This window comes from Lipophrys pholis (assembly GCF_963383615.2).
Source record: "Lipophrys pholis genome assembly, chromosome: 5".
In the NCBI taxonomy this organism is placed as follows: domain Eukaryota; kingdom Metazoa; phylum Chordata; class Actinopteri; order Blenniiformes; family Blenniidae; genus Lipophrys; species Lipophrys pholis.
The window spans coordinates 13,843,408-13,860,979 of NC_137628.1; the positions used below are offsets into that span (position 1 = coordinate 13,843,408).

At 40.4% G+C, this 17,572-nt stretch overlaps 1 protein-coding gene across 2 annotated transcripts in view; it reads left to right on the plus strand.

Annotated features, from left to right (window-relative positions):
- Positions 1-14,886, plus strand: part of syngr1b (synaptogyrin 1b) — a 30,388-nt gene extending 15,502 nt beyond the window's left edge. Inside the window, exons 2-4 of one of the 2 annotated variants that reach the window (XM_080464482.1) lie at positions 4,986-5,223; positions 8,724-8,869; positions 9,516-10,036. In XM_080464482.1, coding sequence (XP_080320608.1) covers positions 4,986-5,223; positions 8,724-8,869; positions 9,516-9,617 — 486 coding nt within the window. In that variant the 3' untranslated portion in view covers positions 9,618-10,036. Of the gene's footprint in view, positions 1-4,985; positions 5,224-8,723; positions 8,870-9,515; positions 10,037-11,843 lie in introns of those variants that run through there. The other variant, XM_080464481.1, reaches the window with a different exon arrangement.
- The last annotated feature ends 2,686 nt before the right edge of the window (positions 14,887-17,572 follow it).

Below are 17,572 nucleotides of genomic sequence, written 5' to 3' on the forward strand. Positions count from 1 at the left end.
CTACCTGCTGTCGCAGTTTGAGGAAAAAATAGAACCACTAGACACTTACATACTGCTTGAGCCCTTCCCCCAAGAGGTCACAACTGCTAGGACATAACAGGAAAGCCGCATAATACTGAACAGTGAGTTTTAAATGGCACTGACAGGTGCACCTCCTGTTCCCACAGAGAGTGTTTTTGAAGAGTTCCACCTTGGAGCCGTTTTCAAAAAGTTGTGTCGTCAGTGGTTCCGAGTACCATTGCAAACAGACACCCACAATGCAACCAAAGTTTCTAACTTTCAACGTTTGCCATTAATGTTAAAAGTCTAGTTGAGTCTCAAAAAAGTTCAAGCCTCTTGCAGCACTTTTGTTATCATCAGAAATGATATTCCAAAACCACCTGTAGTTTTCAGTTACAGCAGATTCCTCTGCAGTCATTGCATGTGCTGTAAGTTGCTGTGCACTTAGCTGGCGACTCGTTTTGTCAAGCGTGGGTGTGGTTTTAGATTGAGGTTTTAATAATCCTCTCATGGTGTTGTGTGTGGGAATAAAGGACCATTGAAAGCAGTCAACCAGATTGATTTGACACTCAGTTTCTGCTGTCAAACAGAGCTAATTTCAGTTAACTGAGCTAAAAGGCAGGCTGTGCCCAATAATTTAATAAGATTACACATCGTAAAAAAAACGTTCAATTTGCAGCAGCACATAGACACTCATGATGTGTGTGGGTGGGTAAGGGTGTCGAGAGAGTGCAAACAGAGAGAAATGGGAATTTTCCAGCTCGCTGTGAAAGAGTTGACATTTCCTTTTGAAACATTTTGAAACTTCAGACTTTTTTTTTTTACTTTTACTGGGATCTCTCAAATGATTTGAGACATTTCTCTCATAACTTTTTCCAAATATTTGCTGAGAAATCTCTCCAGAAAATCCATAAACTCTTAGAGAAATCATAGAATCTGATCCATACAAAGCACAAGTACTGCAAATCCAACAAATCAACATTCGCTGGAAGAATATTACCTCGTTTTGCTATTAATGACAAGAAAATAGGAAATAATATGCATGCAGACAAGCATCTTACATATATTCCATGACTGTTCAGGGTATATCCATTTTTTTTGCACGCTTCCATCTCATGCGATTGGCTGTGTGTTTGCACATGTGTGTGACTTTGTGTTTTCTGACCTGAATCTTAAATTGAGCCATCCATGTGAAGCGGTTGGACAAAGTGTGTGTGCGTGTCGGCGTGCGCTCATCATTCTCAAAACTGCTCGTGGGCAAAGGGGTAGGGCCAGTAACAAGGGGAGATGGCTGAAGACGAGAGGGATAGAGGGAATGAAGGCAGGAGGGAGGGGACAATGATGCAGCCAATCTAAAAATAGCACCGCCTCCTATACCCTTTCTGCCCCCGATGCTTTCCTCCGCTCTTCCCCTCTGCAGTCCCACCGTTCCTGGCGTCACAACTTCCCTGTCTTTCTCATCAATGAAGAGATGCAGGTAGACGAACAAGGGGGGGATGGCAAATTTTGCCGTCCCCCTCCACGTGTCCTCCGACTGGAGACGGCGAGGGGAGCAGAACGGTTCACGCTAACAAAGTGTTCCAGTTCGACATCAATTGACAACATTTTCACATTTTTGTTTCAGAAAGGTTTTTGTGTTTACACGACAATGGCAGAAACACTGAAAACGATGTAGTTATTATGCTGGGCCACGAGTTGGCGCTGTTTGTTTTCGTAGAGAAACCACACTCACATGAATGCAGAGAACAACACATTAGAAACGTTAAAGACTGAGTGTACCTGACTATCATGTGGACGTTGATGAATTGGATGCTATAAGAGGTGAATCTCAACTATAAAACCGACTATAAGATCGACTATAAAACTAGAATATGGACATTTTCATGTGAATGGACATGGTTTAGAAAATGTTGACATGAAAACACAAAACCATGCATTTTCACTTGAAACGTTGTTACATAAATAGTGCCTAAATGGTGTACTGGAGCTTTCCAGCGCTCTTCTCTTCTACTCTATAATTCCTGAAACAAATTTTGCGAGTCACAGTGATCCACCTTCTAGAGACTCTGACGGTCTGCATCAAAGACTTCCAGCAATGCATCCATCAAGCTTGATTGTTTTTGCGCCATCCTTGATATTATCGTCCTGAAAGCCACACCATCTCAGGAACATTGTGCTGCACTGAGCTTATGAAATGTCCTTGCATTCAATAATTTGACCAGGTAGAAGGCATCTCCAAGCAATTGAACAAGATCAGCTGGACATGATTGTCGACACTTTGCCTCTTATCCAACTCGCTTCACCAGTTCACCGTTCCCTTGCGTAGACTCTATAAAATGAAGTGAACCTTCAGTAATCTTCATCAGGGCACTTTTTAAATGACTTCTGCACAGCTGGGAACAACTACTTCAATTTTCAAGTCTCTATAATCAGTAATGCATACAGAAAAATATCGCAGAATTAAAGAAATGTAACTTCATTTAAAGCTTTTTTTTTCCTCTTTGGACAATCCACCAAATTGTCATCTGCAGCCTCCAACTTCAAATAATGAACTTGTTGTTGAGAAAAATGAATACTGTCGACTTCTGTCTGACTTGGGCTGATTTGGTGGTTAATATATGGCTTCCCAATTGTGAAGTAGACACAGTGGAGAGACAGTGAAGGACGAAGAAAAGCTGACTCGTATTATATCTCCTCCATGTCTGGCTGCAGTATGGGGAATCTGTCTTTGAAAGCACGGGCCCATTGTGTAGTGTCCCTTTGTGTTGCTGTCATTTCTAACACAAACAGAGACACAACAGCTGGGCAAACTGTCCACTGTTGGTTTACTTTCGGTTTTCTTTACACACACACACACACACACACACACACACACGAACTGCAGATAGATAAAAAACACGGCGCCTCGATTTTATCCAGACAGAAAGAGCTCCCTGGGGGTTAGGGCCTAGAGTAGGTCTGCTGGGTGGACATGTCTGATCCGCTCTTATCAACTTAAGCACAAAAGAAAGCTGCTGTGCAGTTTCACGGGGTGCAAAACTAACATCTCATGTTTATAGCCCTGATGGGGACAGCTCCACGACGCTGTTCGGTAGAGGAGAGGAGAGGAGAGGAGAGGAGAGGAGAGGTGGAATAGATAGTATCTTAGTAACCTGCTCCTGTGATTGACTCCATTTTGTAGCCTTTTGAGCCGCCACTGCCTCAAGGCAAAGAAAAGAGGAGGAGAAATAAATGATAAAACGTGGATGAGAGGAGGAAGGCGCAGCTGAATATGGAGGGATGACACATTACACACAAGTGTAGTAAACTTGGGCATCCATTGGCTCTCTTCTGTGAGCGTCACAGCCCCCTTACCCCTTACTTCACAAGGTTTCTGGACAGATGATTCCTCTCTCTCATTTTATATTTCATGTCATATGCCTACCTACCAAAAACAATCCTACATTTCAATGTAGGCAGAGTGTGACTAAATTAAATCAACATGGCTCAGACTCAGATGGCACACAATTTACAGTTTTTTTCAAAAGACCCAAACTTTATTTCACTCATTAGTAAATCTTTGAAAAATTCATAGACATTCTAATAAAAAGGTCTGTGTGGGCACTGGCTCAACAGAGGAAAAGGACATGTTTTAGTCAGATGTGTGGGCCACATAGGGGGGGCAAAAAAGGAAAGAATATGAAACGAAACCGCAAAACAATGCATTTTCAATTGTGACGTTGTCATGTCAACAGGGCCTTAGAAGCATACCTGAGCCATATCTGCTCAAAGATGCCAAAAGCTCGGCCGAAGACAGATTCTACTTTTAAGTTTTTTCAAGTTCTGGAAATTGAATTTTATAATTTAAGTTTAAAAAATGTGAGCAGTTTTTTGAAAGCCCACTGTGTTCATTTTGTCCAGTTTGCATGTTGCAATTAATGCAAGTAATTTAACATCAGCATCATTGTCTTTCCAAGGTTCACTATGAGCTGATGTCTGTTTGTCTATGTTTTTACCAAAGTGACACTTTGTTACCGAATGTGATGTAAAATTGTGGTTGTTGTATGAAGTTGTAACATATATTGAAATGCATAATAGTTTGCCCTTATAGAAACATATTCATACTTTTTGGGTAGCAGCCATGTCGATGCTAAGAACTCCATATATGAAGAGGAAACCCAGAGTCACGGTGAGCCAAACTTGTTTGAAGAAAACACGAAGGATTATTCATTAGACTCCCCTGCAGGGCTGTCGTGACATTAAGGGCTGAGAGCATCAAGCTGAAGTGATTTGTTATTCATAAATTACCCGGTCAGTCTAAATATACCATTTGCCTACAGCAGGTGGGAGGTGAAAAACCTCTCAAAAAATGCAAAGTGGGAACCAGATGTTGGTTTGCTCCTACTAACCCCAAATTTGGGGTTCATGTTGCGGTCACAGACACAGCAAAACATTTCCAAATTGTGTTTTTTTTCTACAAACATCTAAATGCACTATTTGTCATCTTCATAATCTAACCCCCTGAGTCGATCAACCGTGATGGTTTTCATTATAGTTGACTGTAATTTTTATGTGTAAATTTATTATCAGATCAATGGAAGTTAGTGTAGCCCCATTTCTAATTAGCAGTTATTGGATTTTTATTTTATTGCTCAACAGTTTTAAAATGCTAGACTCATGAAACATGCAGAAGATAGACATCTTTATTAAACCTATCAAAGTTATTATTGCTAATTGCTCACTTGAGTGTAGAAGTAGTGCCTCCAGCTGTTAATCTGGAGGTACTTCTACTAAATCTCATCTACTAAATATGAAATGACTGTAGTTTCGGAGTTGTATTCATTTACGCCGGAGATTTGGAAGCCCTATATCATTTATATGTCTGATTTGGAAGAAACTACATTAAAATTGTGGAATCAAAAGAAGGTAAACGACTAAAATGACATCCTGTGTTGACTCCAACACGTCAAAACATTTGTGAACGGCCTCTTTCTTCTCCTCTGCAGCTCTTCTCCATTGTGATCTTTGGCTGCATCGCCAACGAGGGCTACATTAACCGCCCCAAAGAAGTAACGGAGTACTGCATCTTCAACCGCAATCAGAACGCCTGTAACTATGGTGTCTTCATGGGCTCCATGGCCTTCCTCTGCTGCGTGGCCTTTCTGGCTCTGGACGTCTACTTCCCTCAGATCAGCAGCGTCAAGGACCGCAAGAAGGCCGTGCTGGCGGATATCGGGGTGTCAGGTAGAGTCATCATCTGTTCATTTTTCATCAGTACATTCAATATCAGAGAAGTGCGCACCACGGCCTTAGTAAATAGTTGTTCTGCACATGCACAATTAGATGGACAATAACAACAATGGCGACCTCCAGAGTGTCATGATTCTCAGTCCATATTCTCCTGGGACCTGGTAGTTTTATAGTTGAGAGTCCCCTGCAATAGCAGTACAACTTTGTCCTCTGTTCATGCGAATGTCCGCGTACCAGTACATGTTAGCATTTATAGCATAGTGTGCTTTGCATGTATGTGTGTGTGGTTTCATTACAAAAACAACCAACTGCTCTAACTCATGGCCCAACATCCTAGCGACAATGTATTCAGTTTCTGTCAAATCCATGTAAACAGACATTATTTTCAAAACTTTGCCATCAAAAAGCGCAACTTTTCTGAAACAAAAACGCCAACATTTTTCACAAAGTTGTTGTGTAAGCGGGCCTTAAAGTGCAGGGATTGCAAGAATGAGATTTGGGCCACAAGGCCTCCTCATAAAGAAATCCCCTTTAATCACCTTATATTAGAAGTGTACGAGGCAAAGCCCAGGCTAGCGAGAGGTAATTGCAGTATCTACCTCGAGTGTGAGCTCATGATCCAATGAAAAGAGCAGCAGAAAGTTTTCAGAAACAGGGATGTTCTCGCTTCATTCAGTTCCATCATGCCACAGCTACATTTCAATAGCCGACAGAATGAATGGAGAAATATCACAGGTACTTCTTTACATCATTTTCTACAAATGACAGACTACAATCAGTTAGTATACTGAGATTTTATTCCAAAACATTGAAGGACAATTTTTTTTTTTAAGATGAGCACCTTCAAATGACTTCAACAAGAATATGACAAAAACACCAACCAAGTAGTTTAATTATCAGCACAAAGAAGAAACAAAGAACAATAATGGACCCAGTATTGACCCCTGTGGAGCACCATCCATGAAAGTAGTAGTCAAACAGCAGAAATTACTGCCAAAGCCGAAGTTGATAGTGTTTTGCTCGTAAGTCATAAGTCCAGAAGAAAGGAGACGTATTCAGAAATCAGAAATTGTGGCTGTAAGAGAAAAAAACATAATCAATAATGTAATCTGAATCACCCAATGTATCAGGATACTGCCAAACCTGGTCATGTGGAAACCATCTTATATCACAACAGAGATGTTGTGGGAGAGAGAGAGAGAGGCAGAGAGTGCATGAGTGATGGAAATAGGGAACGAGAAACTTGTCAACGGCAGGAGCCAAGTCATTAACCAGCTCAACACTTGACTGCAGTCAGCATGCAGCAGAGGTGTTGTGGGAGCCATCGAAAGACACCAAAAGCACGAAGTCTGTTAGTGCCAGAGGAGTGCTTGTCCCCTTATTATCGCAGCCCCCATGCCCACTTCCCCTTTTGTTGTGATGATAACCTCACTTCACATCTCCAAAGTGTCACTTTTCTGAACTGGAAGAGGTGCATGCACTTCCTCCGAGGGCGTGGTTTTATTATACTTTTGGAGAATCTGCACAGAAGCAGGTGAAACAGAACAGCTTTATTTCATTCATTCCTGATTTATCTTACTCACATAAGGAGTTATTTGACAACAAATGTCTTGTGTGATCTAGTGCCATAAAGGTGATGTGAAAGAGTAGCAACGCAAGCACGTAGAAGAGAACTCAATTCTGAATATCAGAAATGACAAAAGAAGGAAGGGTTGGAAAATACAGATATTGATCGTCTGTTTATAGATTCGGAGCAGAAATATCAGATTTCATAATGTCCATTCATAACTTTCCACTATCTTCTTTATTACATTTGTCACGGATTTTTAAAATGAGACAATGATGAATTTATTTCATCCGTCAACAAATCAGCTCATGAGCTCACCAAAACCCTCGAATTCCCTTCAAGAAGAGTCTATTAAAGTCTGTTTCCCTCAGTTGGATGTAACAGTTTCTAACCCTGCTTATCTTTCCATTTTCCTGACTGCTACAGCATGCACTAACCACCACGATGAGCTCAAATTACAGCCTCGCGCTGAGGCTCCAACTGTGTTCCCGAGAGAAAAGTCCTGTAGATGCAGCAGCTGTAATATAATCCCTGAACGCTGTTTTTTTTTTTTTCTCTCTCTCGAGGAAATGCATTTGGTTATCTTATGTAATTCAGAGCACAATGCTTGCGAAATGACCTCGCCAATAGACTGTTTTTTGTCCAAATATGACTCATTCAAGGCAAGAAGTTAGGATTTATTGAGTCGCACAACCTTGCAGCGAGAAGACCCCAGTTCGAATCCGGGTTCAAGTCCTTGATGTAGGAACTTGGGTTTACATGAGATTTTCTGCTTTGTCGTTTTGGTATAGTCCATAGACACGCTCACACCTTAGGTTAATTATTGATTAGGTACCTGATTCTACATATATAAATTGTAGATGATCAACTAAGAATAATTAATGAGTGACATTACATGCAAACAGAAGAAGTATTTACCACAGTCGTGATGAGCATGAGCAGTTGCAGCATTTCAGAAAAGTTGTGCTTTCCAAGGATAAGTAAGTAAATTAACTAGTGCTGTCGATCGATTAAAAAAATTTACTTATTAATTGCACAATTTTCTGTAATTATTTGCGATTAATCGCATTGTTTTTCTACTGAAGACTGAAGCTTGTAATGGATATTTATTCAGGGAAAACTACGGAATTAATGTCGACTCAACACACAGAGACTATATTTAGATTCAAAGACTATTTTTATAATGTCCTTTTAGCTGTGCGTGATGCCGTCTCTCTCCAAGATTAGCAAAATAATAAAAACATTAATAAATTAATTAATAAACATCTAACATAAGTCTGGGTTTTGTTAGAGTGCAGGTCCACCACTTTGAGAATTTTGAATATTTCTAGAAACAAAGTTTTAAGTTATTACATGAACAAAGTGGCAATGATATACTGTAATACACACACACACACACACACACACACACACACACACACACACACACACACACACACACACACACACAGTGAGCATTCATGCACACGGATTCAGACATAATGGAAATAATTTTATGAAAAATACTTTTTGTCCCAGTTTGCAATCGACTTCAAGTTTCCTCTCCCCTCGAGATGGATGTATGTAAAACTTCATCTTCAAACTTTCATAGGTTCTTTCCTGTCATCTGAATTTGGAAAGCTGTCTTTTTCCATGGGAGAACTATTGACTCCAACATTGAAGGTGTTGAAATATACACTGATCCAATGTCGGCACCACTTACCACCCCAGTGAATTTTCAGAATCAGGATTGTGATGATGTCAGAAGGTCAACGCTTTCGATCTGTCCCTTTGGTTTCCACAGAGGCCGCCTGACTTCGGTTGGATGGTCAATTCAACTCCTTTTCCTCTCAGCTTCTAGTCAAACCAGCCAAAATGTGTTGATTTAAATTTTTATTTTAACACCACTTCTGTGTGCTTTTTTTTTTTTTTTTTTTCGTCTTCACAGCGTTCTGGTCCTTCATGTGGTTCGTGGGTTTCTGCTTCTTGGCCAACCAGTGGCAGGTGACAAAGCCAGAGGACAATCCACTGAGGGAGGGAGGGGACGCTGCCCGGGCAGCCATCACCTTCTCGTTCTTCTCCATCTTCACCTGGGTAAGGCTCTTTACTCCTCAGTGGGCCACAGTAGGGGTGCACTGATACCGTGCAAGTATCAAGTGTCAGGTCCTATACTACACTGAGTACCCGTATTTGTAAAAGCTCCTCAATACAACCCGGTGAGTATTATGTGACGCCATCTGTCAGCAACGTCAGCAGCAGGCAGACAAGAGAGAGCAAGCAGTTTGGAGATTCTTTAATATTAATGAGAACGATAAAAGTAGTCTGTCAATTATGCCCAAATATCAAAAGGAGGCAAAGGCTAGTTTTTGTAACGCATAGTCTTCATGCATTGTTTGCGTATGGACTATAAATTAGACTTGATGGTATTTAATAAGTACTTGTTTTGTAACTCAGTATCACCAAGTAGCTAAAGGTGAATAATTGCACTTGTACTCTTTAAAATAGTGATATCGATGCATTCCTAGTCCACAGTGTAAGCACAACATGGCACTGATATGAGGCGGATGCTTTCCAAACTTCGAAAGATCTGAATCCTTTTCTCTTGATTTCGTGCTTGCCGACATGGTCGATCACCGTTGTGAATGCGTACAACGTCACCATTGTTCGTCCGTCTTCGTTTCGATGAGGGGAGCAGGCGTGCGAATAGCTACTTACACATGTGTGAATGTTCCTCCAACAGGGCGCCCAGACGCTCTTCTCTATGGAGAAGTTCAAGAACGTGTCGTTCGAAGAGGAATACACCAAACTGTTTCCCCCTCAGCCTCACCAACCGCTTGTCTGACCCTGCTCTGTCTCCTCCGTCTCTCTCTCTCGCCTTACGCCTCTCCAGCAGGTCGAACACTCTCCCGTTCAGGGCACAGCTACAAAGAAAGAAGCCCCGCACTATTACTCTTGCCAGTGAGATTTTCTTTTTGCCAGAAGCGTTTTTCTAGCAAATGTTTGACTTAACCGGGTCACATTATAATGATATGCAATGGCAGGCTGGGCGAATTGTTGATCGGTGCAGATGACTGAACAGGTGAAATTGCCAAATTCCCAAATGTGTGGTTTTAAACACCCACTTCAGAGCCTACAGGCGTAACAGCTACCAGCCCACTGTGATTTTATTAAATTGCACATGTGTTTAAGTCCTTGTAGAAAGCAGGTGCATGCAAAATGAATGTTTGACTGTTCAGGCATTAAACTTAAAGCTGTAAATCTAATTATGTCTTCTCCATCTACCTTGTGTTTTTTTCTTTTTTTGTTTTCTTAAAATCAGGCAAGTTTATGTTTGTGCCAGCTGGTTGTACGGCCGTAGTGAAACCACAAAAGCTTAAACAAGTGCTGACATTTATGAAAGAGATAAACTCTTCTTGTAACTTGATAAAACCTCTGAGGCTTGGTAGCATGGGTGTGAAACACATTTTAGTTCAGACACACACATCCTGACTTCATCTTGAGTGGGCCGGACTGGTAAAATAGTACCATAATAACCTTAAATTTACACTCCAAAGTTTTTCTTTGTTGTGGCGCAGAGAATACATGATGAAAATGTCTATAGTCAACAACCAAAAAATTACTACAGAAAGTTATTTATACCTCCTGCTGCAAAATACAGTGAAATATCCCTTCTCAAAAAACACAAACCAAAGCCCCAAAATTTATATTTTCTTTTAATTTTCTTGGTGGTTTTGCCGGATTGGAGCCTCTTGCAGGCTGGTTTCGGCACACAGGTCTTATGTTCGACACCCAAAGTTTATCGTACAGGTTAGTGAGTCCTGACATGCTTTTAAAGTAGGTTTGTAATATTGTGTTCGTTTTTGACATTGGTTCCATTGATGGGACTGGTCCTGTAACCTTAAATGTATTGATAGCTGTATTTAATATCGCTGTATAGTAACTCTACATGCTGATTTTCAAAAACTGTAATGGAGCACGAAGATGACCAAAGAAAGTATAACGATGATGTTGGACTTACTTCCAAAAATCACCTCCTGTAATCATCAGATCGTTTCATTACACCCACTGCTTCTTACAAAGCAAAGCACCAGAACATTCTTCGTCTTGGATTATTGCTGTTGCATTACTTCTAATTAATTCCTAAATCACCTGAAATATTGATAGAGTTAGTATTTTCAATATTGTCAACACGCCAATGAATCTTGCTGTTTTCATTTCATGGATAAGGGTTACCATCTTACATCAATGACCATCTTCATCAACATCATAACGAGCATTCGTCACCTTGATTCATTACAAATGTGAAGGTTAGCCATCAGGTATGCTGTTGTGTATTTGCCCTGTTAGCCTCTTCCGTAAGAAACCAGAAATTCCATGAAAGTCACACAATAATTATTGTCATTGGCAATTTTGAATACATACCTGACCTCTGACTTGGTTGAACTGGTGTGTATGAGGGGCCCTCAAATTGATTTGCCTCTTTTTGCCTCTTTTTTCTTAAAGTGACTTTGCTTCTTTTCTTTTTTGGACAAGAAACCAGGCAGACACAGTAGCTCCAATGTGACAGACTGAACGAGTCAAAGTATTGAATTAAAATCTGCCTGCTACATCTGATCAGACGACCTCCTCATGTAACTTCCCAGAACTGCTCGCAGTGATTAATGGATCTCTGTCTGTGGCTGCTCTGCTTTGCTCTTCGTTCTCTGTGTCTTGGATGTTGAAATTTGTGAAAGGACCGAGGCTTTTCTCCTAACACACACACTCACTGTTTCGTTGCACAGCAATCCCACGAGAGTCTGTTGTTTTGTTTTGTTTTGTTTTTCTTGAAGAGAGATGACCTTTGTGCCTCCGGTCTTTTTGCACTTCTGTCGACTTAACCTGCTGTGACTCATTCCAACTATCTAATGAGCTTCACAAGCTTTCCAGCCAACTAATCAATGTTTCCTTCTCTCTTTCTCTTCCCCCTCTGCTCTAACACCACTGCATCCCCGCTTCGGTCCCTACCCCACCTATATCACTTTCTCATCCCTCCCCATCGCTGCCCACCCATCCCTTCCTCCCCCACAAGGCGTGTCAGTCTTTCCTGGCCTTCCAGAAGTACAAGCTGGGGGCCGACTCGGCCCTCTTCTCGCAGGAATACACAGACCCCAGCCAGGATGCAGCTGGAGCTCCCTACACCTCCTTTGGCGGGGACGACCTTGAGAGCCCAGGAGGTGGAGGAGGTGGAGGTGGAGGAGGAGGAGGAGGAGGAGGGGGCCAGACCAACAGCGAAGGGGCCTTCGATGGCACCGGAGGGTACCAACGTCAAGACTACTGAGTTGACACCGAGGCATATATCTGTTAGGGTTGATCTGGATGAAGTTGTCAGAAATTATTCAGTTTGAATTATTGTTACGCTGGAAAGAAATTACAATCGTACCCAAGTTTGGGATCCGTTTTGGGTTAACTTTGCCCAACATGAGTGGGAAACTACAAACCTAAGTATACAAAATCATCACAACCTGAAAGACACACAGATTACCAGGGAGTTGTTCTATCTTCTGCTCTTGGTTAAAATCTCACACTCACAGCAAAGTGGCATCGTTTTTGAAAGTGATTTCTCTAGTTTCGGATTCTTATAGTTGTCCGATTCACATTCAGAATTGGTGTGATTCCCCTAAAGAATATACTGCATCACGTAATTAAGAATATTACAATAGGACCCATTTTTTCAATGGCTTTTGCCCGAACGTATGGGCAAAATGAACCCAATTAACTGTGATCTTGGCTCTTTTGCAACAGTTTTAAATGTATGTTTATGATTTTTATCCATCTTGCTATATAGTAATTACAGAAAGTGGTTACTGTCAGTAAATTGGGGGGGGGGGGGGGGGGGGGGGGTTCTATTCGTACATACACACAGGTAACAGCTTGTAACAGGACAAAATGTTAATTACATAGTTGAATGCTGCAGAATAAGTGGATTCAGAACATCCATACACTGAAGGCTTTGCATTGGATCAAACGTGTGAGGGTGGGCGGTTCAGGTCTCTCCAAGTTGCAACACACCTGCATGCAACAAGAGGCCCGTTATTTGGGCTTTGTTACAAGCTTGATGATGACATCAACATTAGACTGAAGTGTGCTGAAGCTGGGAGACGTCCAAAACGTGCAGGACATCGGCCCTCGAGGCCCGGAATTGAGTACCCCTGCTGTAAGGGATCGATGCTCGTGACCACACTACATTCAGTTTGTAAACGTTTGCTGTCAGTCAGCCAAACGATTCCCATCAGTGTGAGTCCAACACACCAGACCAGCTTTGGGGGCCGGGCGCATCGATTTCAAACAGACGAACCTCCTGAGCGCTGCAAACCAATCCCCTCCACTGTAAAACAAATGAGTGTTCATCAGTGTATTGAATGGTCGCAGGTTTTGGCTTCCCCCTCCTCAATGTGTGGAAGTGTGTTGGTGTGCTTTTCTACTTTTATTTCTCAACCGTTGCCTTAGTGCTGACTGCCAAGCAAAATCCACCAAACACCGTGTCACTTGAACCTGACATTCACATTATTAAAAGGGACCGATGATGTTTATTCAAGAGTACCTTTCCAGGATTTAAACGGTTAAAGTTCCTAGGCTCCTGTTCAAATTGGCTCTTTGTTGGTTTACTCTTTGACACATGCTGTTTCCAGGCATCATTCAGTTTAATGACCTGCTCTAAAACTCCCTTCTTCTAATTGGCTAGATTGTAAAGAATCTTAGCTAAAGCTGCAAACATGCTGCATTATGTGCTTGTAATTTGACATCGGATTCATGGACTTTTTTCACTTATTTCATGGAAGTATAGTGCAATGTCTACTGGTGAAAACTGCATTGAGAAATGACAAAGACTTCAAACACGCGACATTTAATGTTTGTTATTTGACATTAGCCTCATAGTCTTTGTAGATGCTCTAACGCCAGGCGAGTGACGTGTCAGGAGCAAAAATCTCCATTAAAAAGAAATCACAAAGCCTCAAACACATATCATCCAGTGTTTGTAATTTGACACCAGACTCGTAGTCTTTTTAACTGTTTATTCTCTGAACGTGTCATGTCTGGTGCAGAAAATAAACGTAACAACACTATATGAGACCGCAAACATCAAGTGATTTCACACCAGCCTCCTCGGCTTTTAGAATTCTTTGGTGGTTGGAAAGTGTCAAGTCCGGTTTGGAGCAAAAAAAACAGACAAAGAACTCATACAAAGGGAAACTCATAGCATCTAGTGTTTGTGATTTGACACCAGATCCCTAGTCTTCTGATTCGTTTATGCTCTGAATTTATTTTTAAAGATAAAAAGAAGGAAACAAAACTATACGAGAGGAGAGAAATATTTGAGTGTTTGTAATTTGACACCAGCCTCAACCTTCAAGCTGAAAAGGTGTTCTTTCTGCAGCAAGAATCCACAGAATTAAAATACACTAGGCTTCAAACACCCAGCAGTGAGTACCTGTAATTTGACACCAGACTCCTAGTCTTCTTCGCTTTCTGTGCTCTGAATTAGTTTTGTATGAAGACGGAAAAAAAACCCTAATAATATCAAATGAGACTTCAGTCATCAAGTGCTTGTAATTTGACATCAGGCTCCTAGTCTGTTTGACCTTTCTCCAGCTTAAAAAGTGCTGCATCTAGAGCAGGAAACCACATAATGAAAATACATGAGGCTTTAAACATCCAGCAGTGAGTACCTGTAGTTTAACACCTGCCTCACAGTCTTAAAAACAAAATGAGGTAAGATGAAAATCCAATGCTACTGAAATGTAGTCGGTTTCCTTTAAAGCTCTCCTTCACGATATTCAATGCAGAATTAGAGATGATTGAATTTTGTCCATAAGCACATAAAAACCAACATTTCCCATCATGTTTAAGTATCTGAAATAGTTTCTCATCACTTCACCTCACAGAAATATCACCCTCTTGTGTTTCTCCTCGAGGCAAACATGAGCATTATGCGTATTTAAGAACATGCTTCATTTTCCTAAGGAAGTAAGATACCTATCGCTCTATACATATATGTAAATCTATAATTAATTCTATTACAGTGTTTCGAAACAGATTATGATTTATTTTAGGGCATTGTGCTAGTTCTGTATAAAAAAAAAAAGACAAAAGAAAGATATTTGTGATCCGTCGAGTGTTGTTGTGATCAAACGTGTGGTGAGGTTAGCACACCTCATTTTATATGTTGCTTTCAGAGGAAGGAGATGTTTTTATTTTTGAGATAACACTACTAACTATTAAAAAAAAAAATTAAAAATACAGCAACAAGAAAAAGGCATATATATATGACTAAATTACCTGAAGTATATTTGAATATATACTTTATACTGTACATTCGTATAGACGTAGTCATGTGATGTTCCTTTGTGAAATCTGTTTTGAAAAAATAAATGAAAAAAAGCAGGGAGGAATTGAAAAAAAAACTGTCGTGTATGTTTTTGACGTGTTTGATTTTAACCAATAAAAATAAAGACATTACAAACCAGGATGCTGTTTCATTTGTGTGTGTGTGTGTGTGTGTGTGTGTGTGTGTGTGTGTGTGTGTGTGTGTGTGTGTGTGTGCGCGTGCGCGTGTGCGTGTACGTGCGTGGCTACGTGTGTGTTCATCTTAACATTCTCTCAAGGATAAGAGCCAATATGTGCAAAGAAACCAGAATGGATCACAATATGGGTGTAATGCCCCCGGAATGACCATAAATAAATAACTACAACGAGGTGCAAGAATCACAGCCGAGTGACAGGAAATGATGATGAGTGCATCACAACCATTTCAAGTGAAAATATAAACGTGTCAATGAGTTTTGCGTGTCGACACGAAAATAGTGCTCAGCGCCAGTAGAAGCACAACTTCTTGAAAACACTCCTTTTCTATGGATTTAGTATAATTATCGAATGTTTATGAGTGGCAGATTTCATTGGATGTTAGTTCAAATAGTTATATGTTCTTCAGTTTTCTCTTGTTTTCTTGAAGAATGGCGCGTTGATGTCAGACCGGGATTCATGTTGACGTTGCGGAGGATGAGTGCCTCTGCTCAGTGCCGCGGTCGGTATCGCTTCTCGGCCTTTTGGCTAAGATCAAGTGTAGTATCTGTTCTTATCAGTTTAATATCTGATACGTCCCCTACCCGGGGACCATATATTAAATTGATTTTTGGAACAGGGAGATGGAATAGGGGCTTGCTCCGTCCACTCCACGTATCGACCTGGTATTGCAGTACCTCCAGGAACGGTGCACCCCCCTCTGCTGTACAAGAAAAAAATACACTTAATCTCATGCTATGATGTTGTATTACAGATTTGGGTTAATGTCATATCTTGTTAGAGTACTTCTATCTATGCAGTTTAAAACATATGTCTATAGGAATAAAGTCCTATTATATCAAATTACATTTAACTGCCCTTATATTGTTGTTATAGGAACAGTTCTCCTGCTCTGCTGTCCAAGAAAAAATGAATGATCATTGACATTGTAGTAAATAATCTTCAACGTCTCCAGGAACGGTGCACCCCCCTCTGATGTACAAGAAAAATATTGTTAATTTCTCATGCAATGTTGTTGTACTATGGATTAATGTTAATGCTGTCTGTTTGTTAAATATTTGACATCTTCTACCTATGTAGTTCAAAAAACATATAGGTAAAGGTACAATTTCCTAATACAAGAAAATAAGTTAAACACGTGCCCTGTTAATGTTATAGAAACAGTTCTCCTGCTCTGTTGTCTAAGAAAATATAAAGGTTCATTGAGATTGTAGTAAGTAATCTTCAACGTCATCATAAATGTACTAAAGTATATCTCTAGTTGTCCTAAGATAAACAAAACACCTTATAGTTTTTCCAACTATAATAAAGTATTCTGTGGCTTTTATTACTCAAGAAAGCTACTTAATCAAAGCCTGTATTTGTTCACATTTACTCAAACTACTGGTCATGTTTCTATATGTTCTATGTTGCTTTGTGTGTCATATCAGATACGATGGAAACAGAAAAGGCCGACAGAGTAAACAACGTCTCATTGATGGAGAGTTTCCTCATTTCATAATGTCCACCTTTAAATTAGGATCCAGATTGTTGCTGCTCGACTGGAACATCAACTAATTTAATTTAAACTAGTAGTCGGGTTTATATAATTATTCAGTGTTATATCAGATCGAAAGGTAAATGAAGACAGAGAAGTTCCTCATTTGACATGTTTAGGCTTTATGCTTCATCTTTACAGGAATCTTGAAGAAATCTTCATTTAAATCGTGTCTTGAAAAGCGACACATGATTTAGATTTTCCTCAACGGCAGCAGCTCTGCTCACACACTGCGGACAGACCAGAGAGAAACTGAAGAGTCTCCTGCAACCAACCTCCAGGGAAATGATTCACACTTTCACTACGTCGCAGCTCAAATTCTAGAAATGTGTCAAGAATTAGAAACAATAAATTCACACTTTTAGAACAAATTTGAGACGTTTCACTGAGACGATGATTTTCTAAGCAGAATATTAAACTAGGAAATCTAATTTCTCTCTTTAGAAATGTAAATGAATAACTACAATTTGAGTTTATAGGTGAAAGGGTCGATTTAACATTTATGTGATCCTATTTCACAATTAAAAATGTCATTCCACTAAAAGTATTAATTAGATAAGATCTTTCATTTGCGTGCGTGCGTGGCTACGTGTGTGTTCATCTTAACATTTTCTCAAGGATAAGAGCCAATATGTGCAAAGACACCAGAATGGATCACAATATGGGTGTAATGCCCCCGGAATGACCATAAATAAATAACT